Here is a 17,148-nt window from a genome sequence, read left to right on the forward strand (position 1 = left end):
AATTACACATAGTAACAGGTACTCTCAAATTGCCAGCACATGACCTTAGCATATTATTGCTTAGTAGTATTATTGCTGTGTCTTATGGCTTTATACTTTGTGAGTGACAGACTTGTCTGCTCATCTGTATTTACAGGTTTATTTATAATAAACACAACCATGGCAGATTGTTTCGGTGTGAGGCATTTTAACAAATCCAGCCATTTCAGCACAGATCAAAAGGTGACTACAACAACCGAGGGTTAAAATATTCCATGTTCAAGCCCACAGTTCATTCCTATTCGTGTGTGTTATTGCTTGTGTCTGTGACAGTAACTCATACAGCAGTCTTCTCTGTCAAATACGGTCACAGTGTCCCAAGTACTGATAAACAAATCCAACAGCCATTGTGGTTGAGAAAGAGACAAAAAATGGAAATTATTAGAAACTGAGATGAGTCCAGCTTAAACATAAGAAAAAGTCAATGAAAATCTTTTACCGGATAAATGGATACTGTAGGCAGCTCCTAAATGTTTGTAAATAATATTGTGATAGTACAGCCCACCAAATGAACATGTTTTTTCTGTTAGTTATTCTGAGAATGATATCCTTATGAGTAAAGGGACAGGAAGAGCGACTGCAAACAGCTGCTGGCTGCTTGATTTATTTTGTCCTGAAAAACCTTTGTGTTTTAGCCAAGTTCAACGTGAGGCACTGTCTTCTCATCACCAGTGAACAGCGGGGTTTTGAAATTGTTCCCAGATTTCCCAGTGCATGCACTGTTTTCCAAGACTTGTGAGATTTGTTTATTGGCATGTGAACTCATATTTTTAAATACTTGAAAGCTATCATAAATACTGAATTTATATTTATACTATAACACTACTTTTTTATCAAACACCAGTACATGACACTCCTACAATATAGGTCTAATAATTTGTCAGCTTTCTCCATATGGGTTGAGAGTACTGAATATATATATATATATATATATATATAATATCTCTGTGCAAAGAGCACTTGAATGTGGCATCTGACAAATATGGTGTTTTTTTGTTTTTTTATTGCTGCTTCATCTTCACTTCTCCCTTTATCTCCACTCTGGGCTCTGCTGTACTTCATTATGGTGTTCCCATTAGTAGGTAGAAGGTGAGGGCTACTATGAGCAGTAAGCAGAGGGGAGAGTTAAAGGTCTGGTAGGCTGTGGAAGGCATGAAGATGTCTTCATACTTATAGATACTGATCATGTGGTCGCTGACTGGTGGACTGTCGATGTCATGCCTTGTGATGGAACCTGTTGGAAAAGATGAGGCAACGTAAGGTGTCATTGAAGGCTGAGAAAAAAAAAAGAGTTAGCTTTATGCTTATGCTTGATAACTCACCTTGTATGGCGGGACCCCATGCAAACAGGTAATACCAGGACAGGTGTAAGTCCACGAGTGTTTCCTCTCTAGGGACGTACAGTGGCCGTTTAAAGCGGCAGGTCACCCGGTTGTTCTCAAAAATGCCCTCTTCATCTCTGGCTGGGTTCCTCTTGATTTCCTTGGCCCATTGGCCAACATTGTAGAAGTGATGAATCCGCACACGACCGTTATCATCGTGGACGCAACCCATGACATCGTCTCCTCCCTGAGGAAACAAAATGTAGGGATCTAATCCAAGTTGTTACATACTGTGCATTTCTTTAAAAAGGGGCAGCAAAAATTAAAGAGAAGTCAGAAAAAAATACTGATATTATTGTGTGTAACAAGAATCTTTTCCCTATTTTTAATCATCTTATATGTTCATATATTTGTCTCAGGACCCCCACTGCCTTAAAATGTTTTGTACCCAGTCTGTATGTATCATGTTTTATTCTGCATGCATTTTATAATGTTTAACCATTTCAAATTAACTTATGTAAACAACAGACAGTGAGCTCTTAAAAAACTGGCTGCATCAAATACATGGGTCTAGTTATAATACACTATATTTTCAATTACTTAATAAATAAAAAATGTGTTGTTAATGAAAGTGAAATAAAGTAACATTAGTTGTACTAAGACATAAGAGAAATATGCGTTTTGCTCTCCGTCATTAGACACCGGACCACCTTAACAGTTTCAAAAGTCTAACAGGTTGTGCTCACCATTTTCTTGTCAGAGGAGAAACCTACGGCCACCCAACCGTCCGAGTCTGCACTCATCTCATACTCCACGTCTGTACCAATGCGACGATAACTCAGGAAGTAGTCACACGTTTCTGCATCACACCCTGGCTTCCCATACCTGGACACAGACAAATACAAACTATTATTTGCTCCCTCAGACAAAGCTTAGTGGAGAACATTTGGTTCACTATACTAAAAATATTACAAGAGTGAAAGAACCAAAGTAGAACACTGTATAAAAAGACTAGAAGAGAATGTGAGGAGTTTCCATGTTTAGCTCCAGCATTCTGGATTATCTGGGATAAAGGGGCCCCAGGGAAAACTAGCACATTGGTGTTCTGCTTTCATGAGGAGAGAGCTGGCAAAAGATGCATGTTTCTCTGACCTTATGCAGCCCTTGGTCACTCCACAGTCACTGACTTTGATCTTGGCAAAGGGATCCACTGGTGGGGCGGTGGGGAACGGATAACCTGCAAAATAAAAAAATCAGCAACTTTTTGATGCCTGATTTCAAAGGGCCAGTTTAGGGGAGGCTTTCTGCACCGCGTGTGTGCGTGTGCGTGTGTGTGAGTGTGCGTGTGTGTGAGTGAGGAAGAGGACAGAGGTGGACAGCTACCAGCAGGGAGCTGGCCTGGGTGCTGGAGAGCCCTGTGCACAGAGACAGGTTGGATGCAAAGCAAACTAAACTGCCTGTTTTGTCTGTCAGTCTTCGTTTATTTGTCTCTAGCAGGTGCTATAAGAACAAATTCCCCTCGCTGGGAATTTCTCGTAAATGAACAAGACCCTTACCATCATCTGAGAGATATCTGGACTCCAGAAACTCGGACGCGAAGGTGCTGTACGAGTCTTTGTGAGGCTCCTGGTGTCCCGGCTCTCCGTGCTCCCCGTGCCCGGCCCTGAGTGCTCCCTCATCGGTGGGGCTCGGGGCGACCGCCCACCATCCGCTCTGGATCAGCAGCGCCAAGAGCTGCGCAAGCCCCCGCAGGAAAACCATGGATAATAATATATATATGAAAAGATGCAAAATACAACAACTAAACCAACCTGAACTCAAACCAGATCCTCATTTTGGTTTTCAGGTCGGTATCTCAGCAGGAAGGTTATTTCATCGCAGGGTCACAAAAATCAGCTCTGCAGCCTGTTTGGCTGTTTATCGCTGGGATGCGGGGGGATTCAGCACCTTTGGCCGTGCGATACTGAGGCTAATCCAACTCTAAATTAGCCAGATTCGTAACCTTTCCATCACACACTCACAATCCTCTATGAATCCGGGTCCCTCTGCCTACTTGTGCTCAATAGTCTTTACATATTTTTAGTCGGAAAATTGGCCAGGCGAATGGTTTCGCCCGGCCTCCCTTTCCTTTTTCGTCAGTCACAATAATATCCAATGAGGAACCGCAACGTGTTGTTATTAGGATCAATCAATTGGGTGATTGGGTGACATAAACAGAGTTTATTTTAACAAAAATATATATGTGTGTGTATCCTCCTCTCACGGAAAGAAAATAACGCTCGAGAAATCCTTTATTTTTTATTATTGGTCTACAGTGTTTAAATTGTAATGTACTATTTAATGAAAATACTGAAATGACCCATTAATAAACTGCCTTAAAGAAAAAACCCTCCCATATGAAATATAAAGATAATCAGAGTGTTCAGGTTAAATTAAATAAAATCTGTCATATCATTTTTGTTTCTGTGGTTTTTAAGGTCCAGATTTTTTAATCTATTTAAAAGTGTAGGTGTATTCTTGCATAATGTACAAGAAGGCTGTGTACAACATTTGAATGAATTTGCATTGTGGCAAATGAATAAAAGTAACTTGGCTCAAAAAACATCACCCAGCTCTTCTTGCTCACATCCTTCAACTGTTACTCCATCCCTCCGTCTTTCTCAGTAGTTGTACCTATTCCGGCCACTTGATGGTGGTATAAATCCACAGATTAAACTTCATATCCAGCTTGGCTTGAGGAGGTTAGACTACTATTTTTATCATTTTTTTAGGTTTTATTTATCACTCATAACAAAGCACTACCACTCTGTGCATTGTAGCATGTAATATCTTGGATTGCTGTGGGTTCATCAACTTTTGTATTGAATCTTTTCACAGTGATGGTGCTGTACACCTGACAATCAGCATTTCACCTATTTACCAATTAGTTTTATTTTGGAACAGCTAATCGACTAAACAGTCAAGGTGGAGGAGTAGCTGCAATCTTCCACTCAAACTTATTGTTAAACTTTCAGCCTCAGAACAGTTATGACTCATTCAAGAGCCTTACTCTGCGCCTCTTACATCCAAACTGGAAAACACAAAAACCAGTTCTACTTGTCATTGTGTACCGTCCACCTGTCCCTTACTCAGAGTTTTTAACTGAATTTCCAGACTTCCTGTCTGATTTAGTGCTTAGTTCGGATAAAGTCATTATAGTGGGAGATTTTAACATTCATGTAGATGTTGAAAATAATAGTCTCAGCAATGCATTTAATTCAAGGAAGGGACAAGATGGCGACCGACCCCCCGTTGCTCAGCTACTACATCAGTGCGCCGTAGGATCCTTCGCGATGCCGTGCTCTGGAAAACTCATGGGCTCCCTAGCTACGGACCAACCGAACTGCCGCCTCCATCTTCCACCTCAGCACCCGATGTCACCGCCCCGCCTCCCCGCCAGCCAGCACGACATCACGGCTCAAGCGGCCAACTACTGGCGTCTTCTCCACGCCCCCTTTTTCCCCCAACCACGTTAATCATCGGAGACTCAATTATAAGGAACGTACGCTTTTTCAACGCCACTACTCACTGTCTCCCTGGAGCTACGGCCTCAGACATCTTGGCCATGCTTCCTGGATGACTGCCAACACTTCCGTCTTCCATCATTAGAGTGATTGTTCATATTGGAACTTGTGACACGTCACTCCTCCGGTCTGAACTGACTAAAAAGGATTTTATCTCTCTCCTCTACCTCCTAAGCAACTGTGGTAAGACTGTTTTCATGTCTGGTCCCATCCCCACGTTTGGAAGAGGCTATGGCCGCTTCAGTAGAATCCCCAGTCTCAACACCTGGCTCAAGTCTGTCTCCCTGTCCTACAATCTCCAATTCATCGACAACTTCAACCTCTTCTGGAACCGACCTGCCTTCTGTACCCCACACGCTAACACTGGACAATCTGTCCATTCTGTCCCACATGCCTGACTATCTGACTCCATACTACCAATCCCCTCCATCTGGTCATCCTCCCGACCTCAGCCTAGAAAATCTGGTATACGCCTGATCAACCACTCTGTACTAGCTAACATCCCCAGATACATGGACTCTACATCTTTCCATAACACTCATTTTGGGCTACTTAACGTTCGCTCCCTCTCTCACAAAGTATCCCTCATCTTTGACATTATTCTTAAACACAATCACGACATCCTGTGCTTAACTGAAACCTGGCAGCAGCCCAACGACTTCACTGAACTTAATCAATCTATTCCTCCTGGTTTCACATATCTCACCCATCCACGCCTCTCGGGACGCGGTGGCGGCCTCGCCATACTGTACAACCTTAAATACAAAATATCCATCCACCCCACTATCACCTTCCAGTCCTTCGAAGCTCTCATAGCACGTATTCATGGTCACACACCAACCTTCTTGGCCACTAGCTACCGCCAGGTCCATACCCACCTTTCCGCCAATAGCCTATACAAACACTTTCAATCTGGCTTCCGCCAACTTCACAGCACTGAAACTGCCCTGGTCAAAATCACCAACGACCTCCTAGTAGCCGCAGACTCTGGCCTTGTCTCCATCCTCATCCTCCTTGACCTAACTGCAGCTTTTGACACCATCTCACACAATATTCTCCTCCATCGCCTTGCTTCCCTCGGTATAGCCGGCTCGGTCCTCTCATGGTTCACCTCCTACCTCTCTGACCGCACCCAGTCCGTCCATCTCCAGAACTTCCACTCCCAGCCCTCTACTGTCAGTTGTGGCGTGCCTCAGGGCTCTGTCCTGGGGCCCCTCCTCTTTATTATTTATCTCCTTCCTCTCGGAAATAGCTTTAGGCAACATAACATCAATTTCCACTGTTATGCAGACGACACCCAGCTCTACCTCTCTGCTGCTCCATCTTCTACCCTCCGCCCTCCCTCCCTCCTTACCTGCTTACATAATATCAAATCCTGGTTCACCCATAACTTTTTGAAACTGACAAAGCAGAAATTCTCCTCGTGGGCACCAGATCCACCCTTTCTAAAACCAGCACCTTCCCCATTCAAATTGACAACAATACTGTCCTCCCCTCCCCCCAAGTTAAAAGCCTGGGTGTCATCCTAGACGGTACTCTCTCCTTCACTCAGCATATCAATACCACTACCCGGTCGGCCTACTCCCATCTCCGTAACATAAACCGCATCCGTTCCTCACTCACCACCGATAGCACGGCCATACTCATTAATGCCTTTGTCACCTCTCGTTTGGATTACTGTAACTCACTCCTCACTGGTCTACCTCTCAAATCACTTCGCAAACTTCAACTTGTCCAGAACTCTGCTGCCCGAATCATCACCAGAACTCCATCCTCACATCATATCACCCCTGTCCTTAAACAACTTCACTGGCTCCCTGTGTCCTTCCGTATAAACTATAAAATCCTCCTTCTCACCTACAAAGCCCTCCACTCTATTGCCCCACCATACATCACTGAACTACTTCATATCTATTCTCCGCCTCGTACTCTCCGCTCCTCCAGTTCCACTCTCCTCTGAACCCCTACAGCGTGCCTGGCCACCATGGGCACTAGATCCTTCAGCCACACTGCACCCCGCCTTTGGAACATTCTCCCTCATCACATCCGGTCGTCTCCGGACTTATCAACTTTTAAATCATCACTCAAAACATATCTGTTCCGTATAGCGTTTTCCACCTAACTCTCTTAACTTCTCAAAGCAGCCCGTGATGTTCTACCACCCTCTGCCTATTTCATATTGTCTCATACTGTTTCATATTTGTTGTTCTGTCATCTGGGTTTCTGTATTTCAATTTACTTTTACTGTACTTCGCCCACTTCCTAGATAATCCACACTTTTGCCTTTACATTCTCGCCCTCTGTTTATGCATTGTTGTTACTGTTGTTTTAATGCACTCTATGTACTTCATGCTGTATGCTTCCTTTTCTCTCTGTAAGGTGACCTTGAGACTTTGAAAGGCGCCATGAAATAAAATCTATTATTAATATTAGATTCAATTGCTTTCACTCAAAATGTTAATAAACACACCCACTGTTTCAATCACACCCTTGATCTTGTTCTGACCTATGGCATCGAAATTGAACATTTAAGAGTTTTTCCCCCAAATCCTATTTTGTCAGATCATTCTTTAATAACTTTTGAATTTAAGATAATGGATCATGCAGCATTTGGAAGAAAATTCCACTACAGCAGATGTTTATCTGATAATGCTGTTGAATTTAAGAAAATGATTCCATCTTTATGATGATGCCATGTGCCAATACAGTGGTAGGACGCTGCCTCAATCCCACTCCCTATCAAATTGATCATGTTGACAGTGCTGTAGCCTCACTGCATGAAACGCTTGATACTGTGGCGCCTCTGAAAAAGAAGTTAGTGAATCAGAGGAGATTAGCTCCATGGTACAGTTCACATATCCGTACCTTAAAGCAGGCATCATGAAGCCTGGAAAGGAAGTGGCATTCCACAAATTTAGAGGAATTTTTTCTAGCCTGGAAAAACTGTTTAACATAAAAAAAGCTCTCCATGAAGCCAGAACTGCATACTATTCATCACTAAGAGGAAAATAAAAACAATCCCAGGTTTGATTTCAGCACTGTAGCCAGGCTGACAAAAAGTCACAGCTCTGTTGAGCCCAGTGGTCCCTTAGCTCTCAGCAGTGATGAATTTATGAGTTTCTTTACAAATAAAATCACAACTATTAGAGATAAAATTCAGCAGATACCTGCAATAAATGAATCTTCTACTACAGTAGCTCTTGACGCATCTGTAAGACCCCAGTTATGTTTAGAATGCTTCTCTCCCATAGATCTCTCTGAATTCACATCAGTAGTTGCTTCATCTAAATCATCAACGTGTCTCTTAGACTCCATCCCAACTAGACTGCTTAAAGACACCTTGCCATTAATTAACTCATCTTTATTAGACTTAAATTTATCTCTAGTATCAGGCTATGTACCACAGGCCTTTAAGACTGCAGTAATCAAACCCCTACTCAAAAAGCCTAGTCTTAATCCAGGAGTCTTGGCTAATTAAAGACCGATATACAACCTACCATTTATTTCTAAAATCCTAGAAAAAGCTGTTGCTAAGCAGCTATCAGACCACTTACGATGAATGAACTATTTGAAGATTTTCAATCATCACATCATACTACAGAAACAGCACTGTTAAAAGTCACCAACGATCTTCTCTTAGCCTCAGATAATGGACTTGTTTCTATACTTGTCCTCCTAGACCTTAGTGCTTATTTGTGCTTAGTACTTATTTGGACCAATGATAAGCCCACTCTGGCATTCAGGTGCCAGGTAACTTTATTCCAGAACAAAAGAAAAACCAAGGTAAACCAGAAACAAGAAAACAAGGCAAGAGAGCAAAGGATATGGCTTAACTGAACAGAACACCAGGGAGTGTGGGGAATCTAAGCAAAGGGACAAGGCAACATGAACAAAAGGGGCAAGACATGAGAATCTGGGTCAAACACACCGGGGACACACCAGACCACAGGTAACAAGGACAAGGGAACAAGGGGACAGAGCATGAAGGTCGGGGTCACACACACACTCGGGGTCTCACCAGACCATAGGAAAACAAGGGCATGAATACAAGGGACAAGGCATGAAGGTCGGGGTCACACACACACTTGGGGACTCAACAGACCATAGGGAAACAAGGACATGATTACAGGGGACAAGGCATGAAGGTCTGGGTCACACACACACTCGGGGATTCACCAGACTACCAGGGAAACATGAACAACAAGGCATGAACAAAAGGAACTAAACATAAACATGAACTAGGAGAAACAAGACAAGACTATGGGGAGAACAAGGAAACATGAACACAAGGGAACTAAACAAGAACACAAGACATGGTGAGGAAACCTAGAGAACACATACACAAAGAAAAACTTAATAGGAACGAGGCAGTACATGAACAAAAATTAGTGATGGGCAAATGATACCGAGGCTTCGGAGCTTGTGTCACTGTTCCTGAAGCGGAGTGATTCAAAACACTGTGTCTAGGCTTGTATCAAAACACCAGTGTCACTTCGAACGTCATCACTGTTTCGCTTCGTGCTTCATTGCTTCAAAATGTTTCAAAGCTTTTCATTGGCTCATAGTCTTTCAGTGTGTGTCATTGGCTCATGGCGTTTCAATGCATTCTGAGGCAATGACAGCTTGACAGGTTTGACAGATTTGAGTGGTTTGGTGCCATACCAGCTATATAAGATGCATCATTTGGAGAGTGAGAGTGAGAGTATTTTGGCAAGTTTCACGGCAAGTCCCACCAATAAGCGACGTTCTAAAGTTTGGGATCATTTTGACCTCAAGAGGTCTGAATTTTTATTGCTGTCATGGGATTGAAACAGTGCCAGTGCTTCAGTCGTGCTCTTTAGAGGTTGCTTTTGCTTCAGTTGTCCACCAGATGTCACCGTCACTGAAGTCTCGAAGCTTTGAATCTTTTTCGGCACAATTGTCAGGAAAGCCTCATGCTTCATGAGGCTTCACTTGCCCATCACTAACAAAAATCCAAGAGGGAAATCCAGACGTGGGAAAACAAAAGGCAAAAACAAACTTGGAGTAATGGGCTTGAATAAGGCAATTCTCTGCAGTTCTAAGTAGTATTAGGCAGTGCTGGGTAGTTCTAGTCAGACGAGCTGGCAACTTGACTGGGAGTGAACAAAGGTATATAAACCAAAGGAACAAAACAAGGCACAGATGAACACAATTAATGAAATCAGGACAAACTAAAGAGAAACAGAACAGAACAAAACTAGATCCTGCATGATCCTTCAAAATAAATGTCCACAACAGGAAACTCAAAATACAGATCATGACAGTTCACCCTGTACATGCTTCCTTTAGGCAATGTCATTAGGAAGCACTCTATTAAATACCATTGCTATGTAGATGACACTCAGATGGATCTATCTATGAAACCTGTTAACACAAACCAGTTAATCAGACTTCAAGCGTGTCTAACTGACATAAAGGCCTGGATGACCAGTAACTTTCTACTTTTAAATTCAGAGAAAACATTAGTTATTGTATTTGGGCCTAAAAACCTCAGAAATAGCTTTTCTAAAATTATAGCTACTTTAGATGGCATAGCCCTGGCCTCCAGCACTACTGTGAAAAACCTTGGAGTTATTTTTGACCAGGACATAAAACAAATCTCTAGATCTGCCTTCTTTCACCTGCGCAACATTGCCAAATTTAGGAACATCCTGTGTCAAAATGATGCAGAAAAACTAGTCCATGCATTTGTTACCTCAAGGCTAGATTACTGTAACTAATTACTATCTGGATGTCCCAGTGTCTCCATAAAAAACCTCCAGTTAATCCAGAATGCTACAGCCAGAGTCCTGACAGGAACTAGCAAGAGAGATCATATTTTTCCTATATTAGCTTCTCTTCATTGGCTCCCTGTAAACTACACAATATAATTTAAAATCCTTCTTCTTACATACAAATCCCTTCATGATCAAGCTGCTTCATACCTTAAAGACCTCATAGTACCATATTATCCCAATAGACCACTTCGCTCTCAGAGTGCAGGTCTACTTGTGGTTCCCAGAGTTTCCAAAAGCAGAATGGGAGGCAAAGCCTTTAGCTATTAAGCTCCTCTCCTGTGGAACCAGCTCCCAGTCTGGGTTCAGGAGGCACTGTACTTTTAAGGCTAGGCTTAAAACCTTCCTCTTTGACAAAGCATATAGTTAGGGCTGGCTTTAGGTAACCCTGAACCATCCCTTAGTTATGCTGCTATAGGCCTAGACTGCCCGAGGACCATCGGTGCACTGAGCTCCCCTACCTCTCCCCTCCCCTCCCCTCCCTTCCCTTCCCCTCTCTTCCTCTCTTCCCCCTCACATGTATATTCCACCATTGAATGTCACCAACCTTGTGCTCTCTCTCTCCGCTAGTTTGTGCTCTCTCCCTCTCTCTGTACCTTCTGCAGGTGTCCCCGGTCCTGGAGCTGTAAATCGCTGATGTGCAGTTACTGGCCCCACCAACCTGCAGTGTCTATTTGTTGTTTATTGTTGCTGTTCTTTTCTCTCTGCTCTATCCACTCACCCCAACCAGTCGAGGCAGATGGCTGCCCAAACTGAGCCCGGTTCTGCTGGAGGATTTTTCTTCCATTAAAGGGAGTTTTTCCTCTCCACTGTTGCCAAGTGCTTGCTCATAACGGTGATTTGTATTGTGATTTGGCGCTATACAAATAAAATTCAATTGAATTGAATTGAATTAATAAAATCCTAAAGCTAAATATGTAAGTCTACACTGTTATGAAACACACAAGAAATTTAGTGAATCTGCAACCACTGATTCAGTTATTCCTCTGCCACATTTTGGAATAAACATTACAGAATTGCAGATGCCTCTGACTCATAAAGACAGGAATGGCGATGGTGAAATGAATATTTTTACACTTGATCATCATCATTCCTGGATACTTTCATATTTCATGACTCAGTCCATACACTCTGAGAGCTGTAGATAGCACCACAAAAAAATGCAGTGAGGAACATAAATTTGCAACTGAATCAATACAAATCACTGTGGCAGTGACACCCTGATCCCACAGATAATAAATAAATGTAATATGTAATAATGAAAAAAGGTTGTGTAGACACTAGACTACATATTTACAATATTATCACACACACCTATTTACGAAATAAATCAGGTCTGAAACATTATTTTATATACTTGTTCTGTTTACTTTTGTTTACTCTTGTTCAGTATTTTAACCCAAACAAAAGTAAAGAATGTTTGCATAAGTTGAGGAAACATGAATAAAGCAGGGGTAATTTGTTGTTCATGTCTATGTCCTGTAGATGGTGCTGGTGTAACACTGTGCAAAACTGACTAAAAGCATAAATAGATAATTACTGTCAGGAAGATTCAGGGCTGATTGACACACATAATCACACAGGCAGACAAACAAACACACAAACACAAATACATGGCCTAGTAATGGAAATAATTTGAAAACTCTCAGACATATTACATCAGATGAATGTCAACACAAAAATTGATAGGGAACAGTATAATAACGCTACAAAGCTTCAAAGCTAGTATTGATCACTTTTGCACTGTGAGTTTTCATGTATGTTTCAGCATGCTTGCATGAATATCCATCCACGCACGTAAAAAGTGCATGTAAATGTTTGTATAACCCTGCGTGTGACCTTTAGCCTCACCCTCCTTTATACCATCTACCTCAGCAGACACAAATCAACCTGATCAATCACACCTCTTGTTCTTCAACCGCCCAATTATTACTCATTTTTTCTTCTTATTTCGACTTCTACACCATCTCTCTCTCTGTCTGTCTGTCTTTCTTTCTCTCTCTCTCTCTCTCTCTCTCTCCCAATTACCATTCTGTGTAGGGGGCAATGCTTGCTGGGTAATGAGGGACTCTGGGCGTACCAATCTTATCTTAATAGCCTTAAAGGGGCACTCATTAACACAAACATTCACTCTGGATCACACACCCACACACACATATCCACACACATCATGCCATAGAGAGAAGTGGAGTGACAGGAAAAGAGAACGAACGAGGGACTTGATGGAAACATTAGAAGAGAGGGAGAGGAAGGGTATGGTGCGAGAGGAGAGATGAGGAGAGGGTGAGGCAGGTGTGGATGGAACTGGGGGGGGGAGTCTGGTAAATGTCAGCAGTGTGTCTCCTGGGCCTGAGAGACAAGTTATTGACAGGAGAACAATGGCCGCTGGATCCATTCAGAAACACAGCTGCTATGAGTGCATGCCTGGAACTGTCTTCTGCTCAGGCCGTCAACCAGCAACTTGTAAAGGAAAAGTAGACACATACACACACACTAACAGAAAATGTATGCCTAGTGCACATGCAGACACTCATAATTGTGTATCTGGACACACAAGGTAAGCCCAAGGATGTTATGGGGGGGATCAGCAGTGATGTGGATGGCTTACTGTCAGTCAGTAACAGTGGATGGATGAAAACTGGCCAGTTGAACATATGGCCTGCATACTCATATCTCTGCTACTGTGACTTGTCTTCTCTTCTCTGTCAATTTAAAGGATAAATATGGTAACAGTCAACAATTTTGTTACTATCAACGGACGTAGGAACTGACAATGAACTGATGTGCCAAATTTGTATTTGTTGTCAAAACCGGACATTGCTTTTTCTGCTGTGCCATAGAACTTCCTGATCAAAAAGGCATAAATTGCATTTTCTGAAAACAAACGTCTTCAGGTGAACATTATGCTGGCTACATGCCACATCATTCTGCTGGACAGAAACTAGATCACTTATTGACTCAACTCCGCTTATAACGCCAAGCTATTACCTCTGTCTCTAACTCTCTCACACAGACAGAGTCATAAAGCAGGTCTGTGATCTAACCTCAGTCCCTCCACCTATACCCCCAGGGCTTCATTTAGAGGTTGTCAGAAATCACTTTACTCTCAATGGACAGTAAGCACTATTGGCATGTCCCTCTAACTGTGTATCAAATGTGCCTCAATCCCACTCCTCCCATCTTCACACCCACAAAGACACTAAACAGACACACATCTCTACCACAATATGCTTATTAGACTTATTGGGTAATTCTCTGTGACAAGGGGGTTATGAACAAAAGCTTGTCTGTCTTTGTCATATTTGCATGCCTTGTTTGGTTTGTGTAGTTTGACTGTTGGGGTCTCTGTGTGTACCAAAAGCTGAAAGGTTCCACTGTGCTGATGAAATGTTTGCTTTAGAGATAAGAAGGCACAGATGAGACATCGATCAGCACTCATTAAACACCTCCAACTGTGGTGACACACAGAAACACAGAGGCTCACATTCACATACACACTCAGCCACATGCACAGTACAATTGACAAACACAGAAAAACTATTTAAGCTTTGAATGTATTTGATCTAATTCCAGCCTCTCATATATTGGTCCCCTGCCATGTGAGTGACTCTCAAAGCTCATATTGACAGCTGATTTAAAATGCTTGCTGTCAGTAGACTTATCCATTAAGCTGTGACACTGCTGTCTCTCCATATAGACATGCGGACTAGCCAGGGCCTTCAGCAGTGATTATGGTGTTGGGCTTTGGGAGCTAGAGGCTCCACTGTCATTAGTCTGGTTAATCAGAACCTTGCTCCAGGTTAAGCTCCGCAGCCTCAAGAGATAGGCTGATGAGCTGAGAGCCGTGCCCAGCCTACAGTTCTGGGGTGTGGGCTGCAGCGGCTCCCCTGGCCCATGCCTGCTCCACTCAGTAATCTATAACTCTCCCCTGGAGCACCACAGAGAGGCTCAGCCTCCTGGACAACACTGACACATGATGCATGGTAATGAGACACACACAGAATGACACACTGTCACACACACCTGTTCGCACACACCCACTCTTCCCACTGATGCATTGCAATCATCACTGTGTTTCTATGAGTTTGCTCTGTTCAGCTTCCAAGAGCAGTGTGTATTGCTCAATAACACAAAACAAGCCAATCCGTCTGCGTCTTACCAATTAGCAGTGACCTTGAGTTAAATGGCAATGTGTTTTGACATCTAAATGCTTAACTACCCCTGTCTAAAGAGCAAAATAATAACCATCTCAGCAGACCGACTTTATGACCACAGGGACTGCTGGGTTTTCAAAGAAGAACTATCAAGACACACACATTCATACACAAACAAAATCCCACAGGGACATAAGGGGCCTCAGCTCAGCAGGGATCCTCCACAAAGGTGTATGTGAGCCAGCCCTGCCATTGGCCAGCCTCCTTTGTCCCAGTCTCCCCTGTGAGCTCATTAGCCCTAATCATAACCACTTCCCTATGTCTACTTTACACACTTCATCCATTGCTACCCTGCTAAACACAAATTACACTCTCCATCAGGGTTGTACAGATTGTGTGTGTGTGTGTGACTGCTATGGTACATGTGTGTCTAAAGGACAAGGAAGGTCAGAGAGCCCCCAGAGACCCTCCACCATTCCCAGTGGACTTTACAGACCAAAGAAGAGCAGAGACAAATGGGTGGAAGGCAGGAGAGGAGGTGACCAGAGATGAAAAATAGGAAGAAGGAGGTTAAGAAAGTATTCTCAGGTGATGAAGTGGTTGACCACGTTTCAGTTCAGGGCCTATGTTCTGCTCTTTTATACTGTGTGACCCAAATGGGTGGTGAGGGAAAAAAAGAGGAAGGAGGGGGCGGTAGAGAGAGATAAAGAAAGAGGCTTTTCATTTTAAAAATGAGTGTATGCTGCAGACACAGGAAGGACCCTAGAGAACCACAGAATGGGCTGAGACAACAAAGAGCCCCATCATCAGTTTAGTGAATAGATCTGTCTATCTATCCCTTTTATCTCCCTCTGCTCTCTTTTTTCTACCATCTCTTCCTCTCTTAATCAGCCTTTCATTGTGCTATTAGCTGAACCTGTAGTCTTAATCAGAGGCTTGGCGCAGACATCATTGCTTTCTGCTGTCCTTCTCACACACCTACACATCAGATCAAACACTAAATAAACACATTTTAATGTGACACCAATCATGTCATCTACTCAATGAGCCTTCCTCCCCTCCCTCTTGTAGCCCACAACCCAAACATAAGACATGGGACGTCCGTCTACCATCCATCAGTCAGCCAACACGCTGCCAGTCTAAAAATGTGTGTGCGTGTGTGTGTGTGTGTGTGTGTGTGTGTGTGTGTGTGTGTGCGCGTGTGTGTGTGTGTGTGTGTGCACCTGACTTTTTGGTGTGCATCCTGAAGGGAGGGAGGATGAGTTTAATTCAGTAACTTGAATCACCTCCTATCCCAAATCTTTGCATGAATACTGTACACACACATACCCACACTTATGCATGTCACTGAGTGTGTATTGATAATCTCCATTAGCATATTTATGATCATTGCCAGCCTCTTATTGTTTGTGCGCTCCATTAATCTTCATCTACTGCCTGCCGACTGACAGCTCAATCTAACGGGCCATCGCTGGGCACTGGGCACACGCACACATGCACACATACACACATTAAGAATGCTTAGTTGTACATAAAGCACGCTTGCATCAACAATCAAGAGGCATTGTCTCACAAACACAGACACACACATACCCACAGACAGCATGACTGGCATTCACCCCGGTGAGTCTAATCACCGGAGGTTATCATCTCCAGCTGTGTGGGGGTCTGTTTAGCTTCTGCTGTGCAGTGCTGCGGTGTTGTACCCACAGGCGAGTGTGTTCCTTCTGGGTCATAGGTGGGTGATGGTGCCCTTTGATCAGAGTTTACCAAGCCTGCTTCCCTCTTTATGCTTGCCTGCACACACCACACAAATGCACCCTTGTGTATGCCAGACCTATACCCACATCATTAAAAACCCTTTACTGTGGTTGCCCTAAGCCAGTCCCCACCAACCTATACCCCAAATGCACCCCAGAGGCCATAGTCCACAAAGAAACAGACACTCCTATCTTCTGTGGGTGATAACATAGAAATATCCAGGAATCTAAAAAGTGATGGGTTGTTTGTGTGTGTGTGTTTAATGTGATGACAGCATGTGTTTTGTGCATGTGCAAGTGAGTGACTGCGTAATGTGCACTCAAATGTTAATGTGTTTGTTTAAAGCCAGTATGACTGACTCACAGCTGATTACTAGCTGAATGAGTGCTGGAAGTGAACCAAGTTCAATGGGAGGTCTGTTCTCCTGTTGCTTCTTCCTTTCTCTTCGCTCTCTTCCCCCCTCTTCCCCATTTACATCCCCTGCTGCTCCAGGAAGAGCAACCAGGGAGCCAGG

General features: G+C 43.3%; 1 protein-coding gene across 1 annotated transcript; it reads right to left on the bottom strand.

Annotated features, from left to right (window-relative positions):
* Positions 1-172: 172 nt before the first annotated feature.
* Positions 173-3,455, bottom strand: frrs1l (ferric-chelate reductase 1-like). The gene is made up of 5 exons (XM_026317320.1): positions 2,918-3,455; positions 2,514-2,598; positions 2,108-2,246; positions 1,362-1,608; positions 173-1,273 (listed from the first exon to the last, which is right to left on the bottom strand). The coding sequence occupies exons 1-5, from the start codon at positions 3,120-3,122 to the stop codon at positions 1,101-1,103; spliced, it is 849 nt and encodes a 282-aa protein (XP_026173105.1). The 5' UTR covers positions 3,123-3,455; the 3' UTR covers positions 173-1,100.
* Positions 3,456-17,148: the final 13,693 nt, after the last annotated feature.

The sequence above is a fragment of the Mastacembelus armatus genome, chromosome 16, assembly GCF_900324485.2.
Source record: "Mastacembelus armatus chromosome 16, fMasArm1.2, whole genome shotgun sequence".
In the NCBI taxonomy this organism is placed as follows: domain Eukaryota; kingdom Metazoa; phylum Chordata; class Actinopteri; order Synbranchiformes; family Mastacembelidae; genus Mastacembelus; species Mastacembelus armatus.

Bases quoted from the DNA above. Each gene is read 5' to 3' on its own strand.
- frrs1l (XM_026317320.1), bottom strand. From the start codon at position 3,122: ATGGTTTTCCTGCGGGGGCTTGCGCAGCTCTTGGCGCTGCTGATCCAG. The intron at 1,609-2,107 runs GTGAGCACAACC...TTGTTTCCTCAG, and splicing joins TCTCCTCTGACAAGAAAATG to GGAGGAGACGATGTCATGGG. The intron at 1,274-1,361 runs GTGAGTTATCAA...CTTTTCCAACAG, and splicing joins ATGGGGTCCCGCCATACAAG to GTTCCATCACAAGGCATGAC.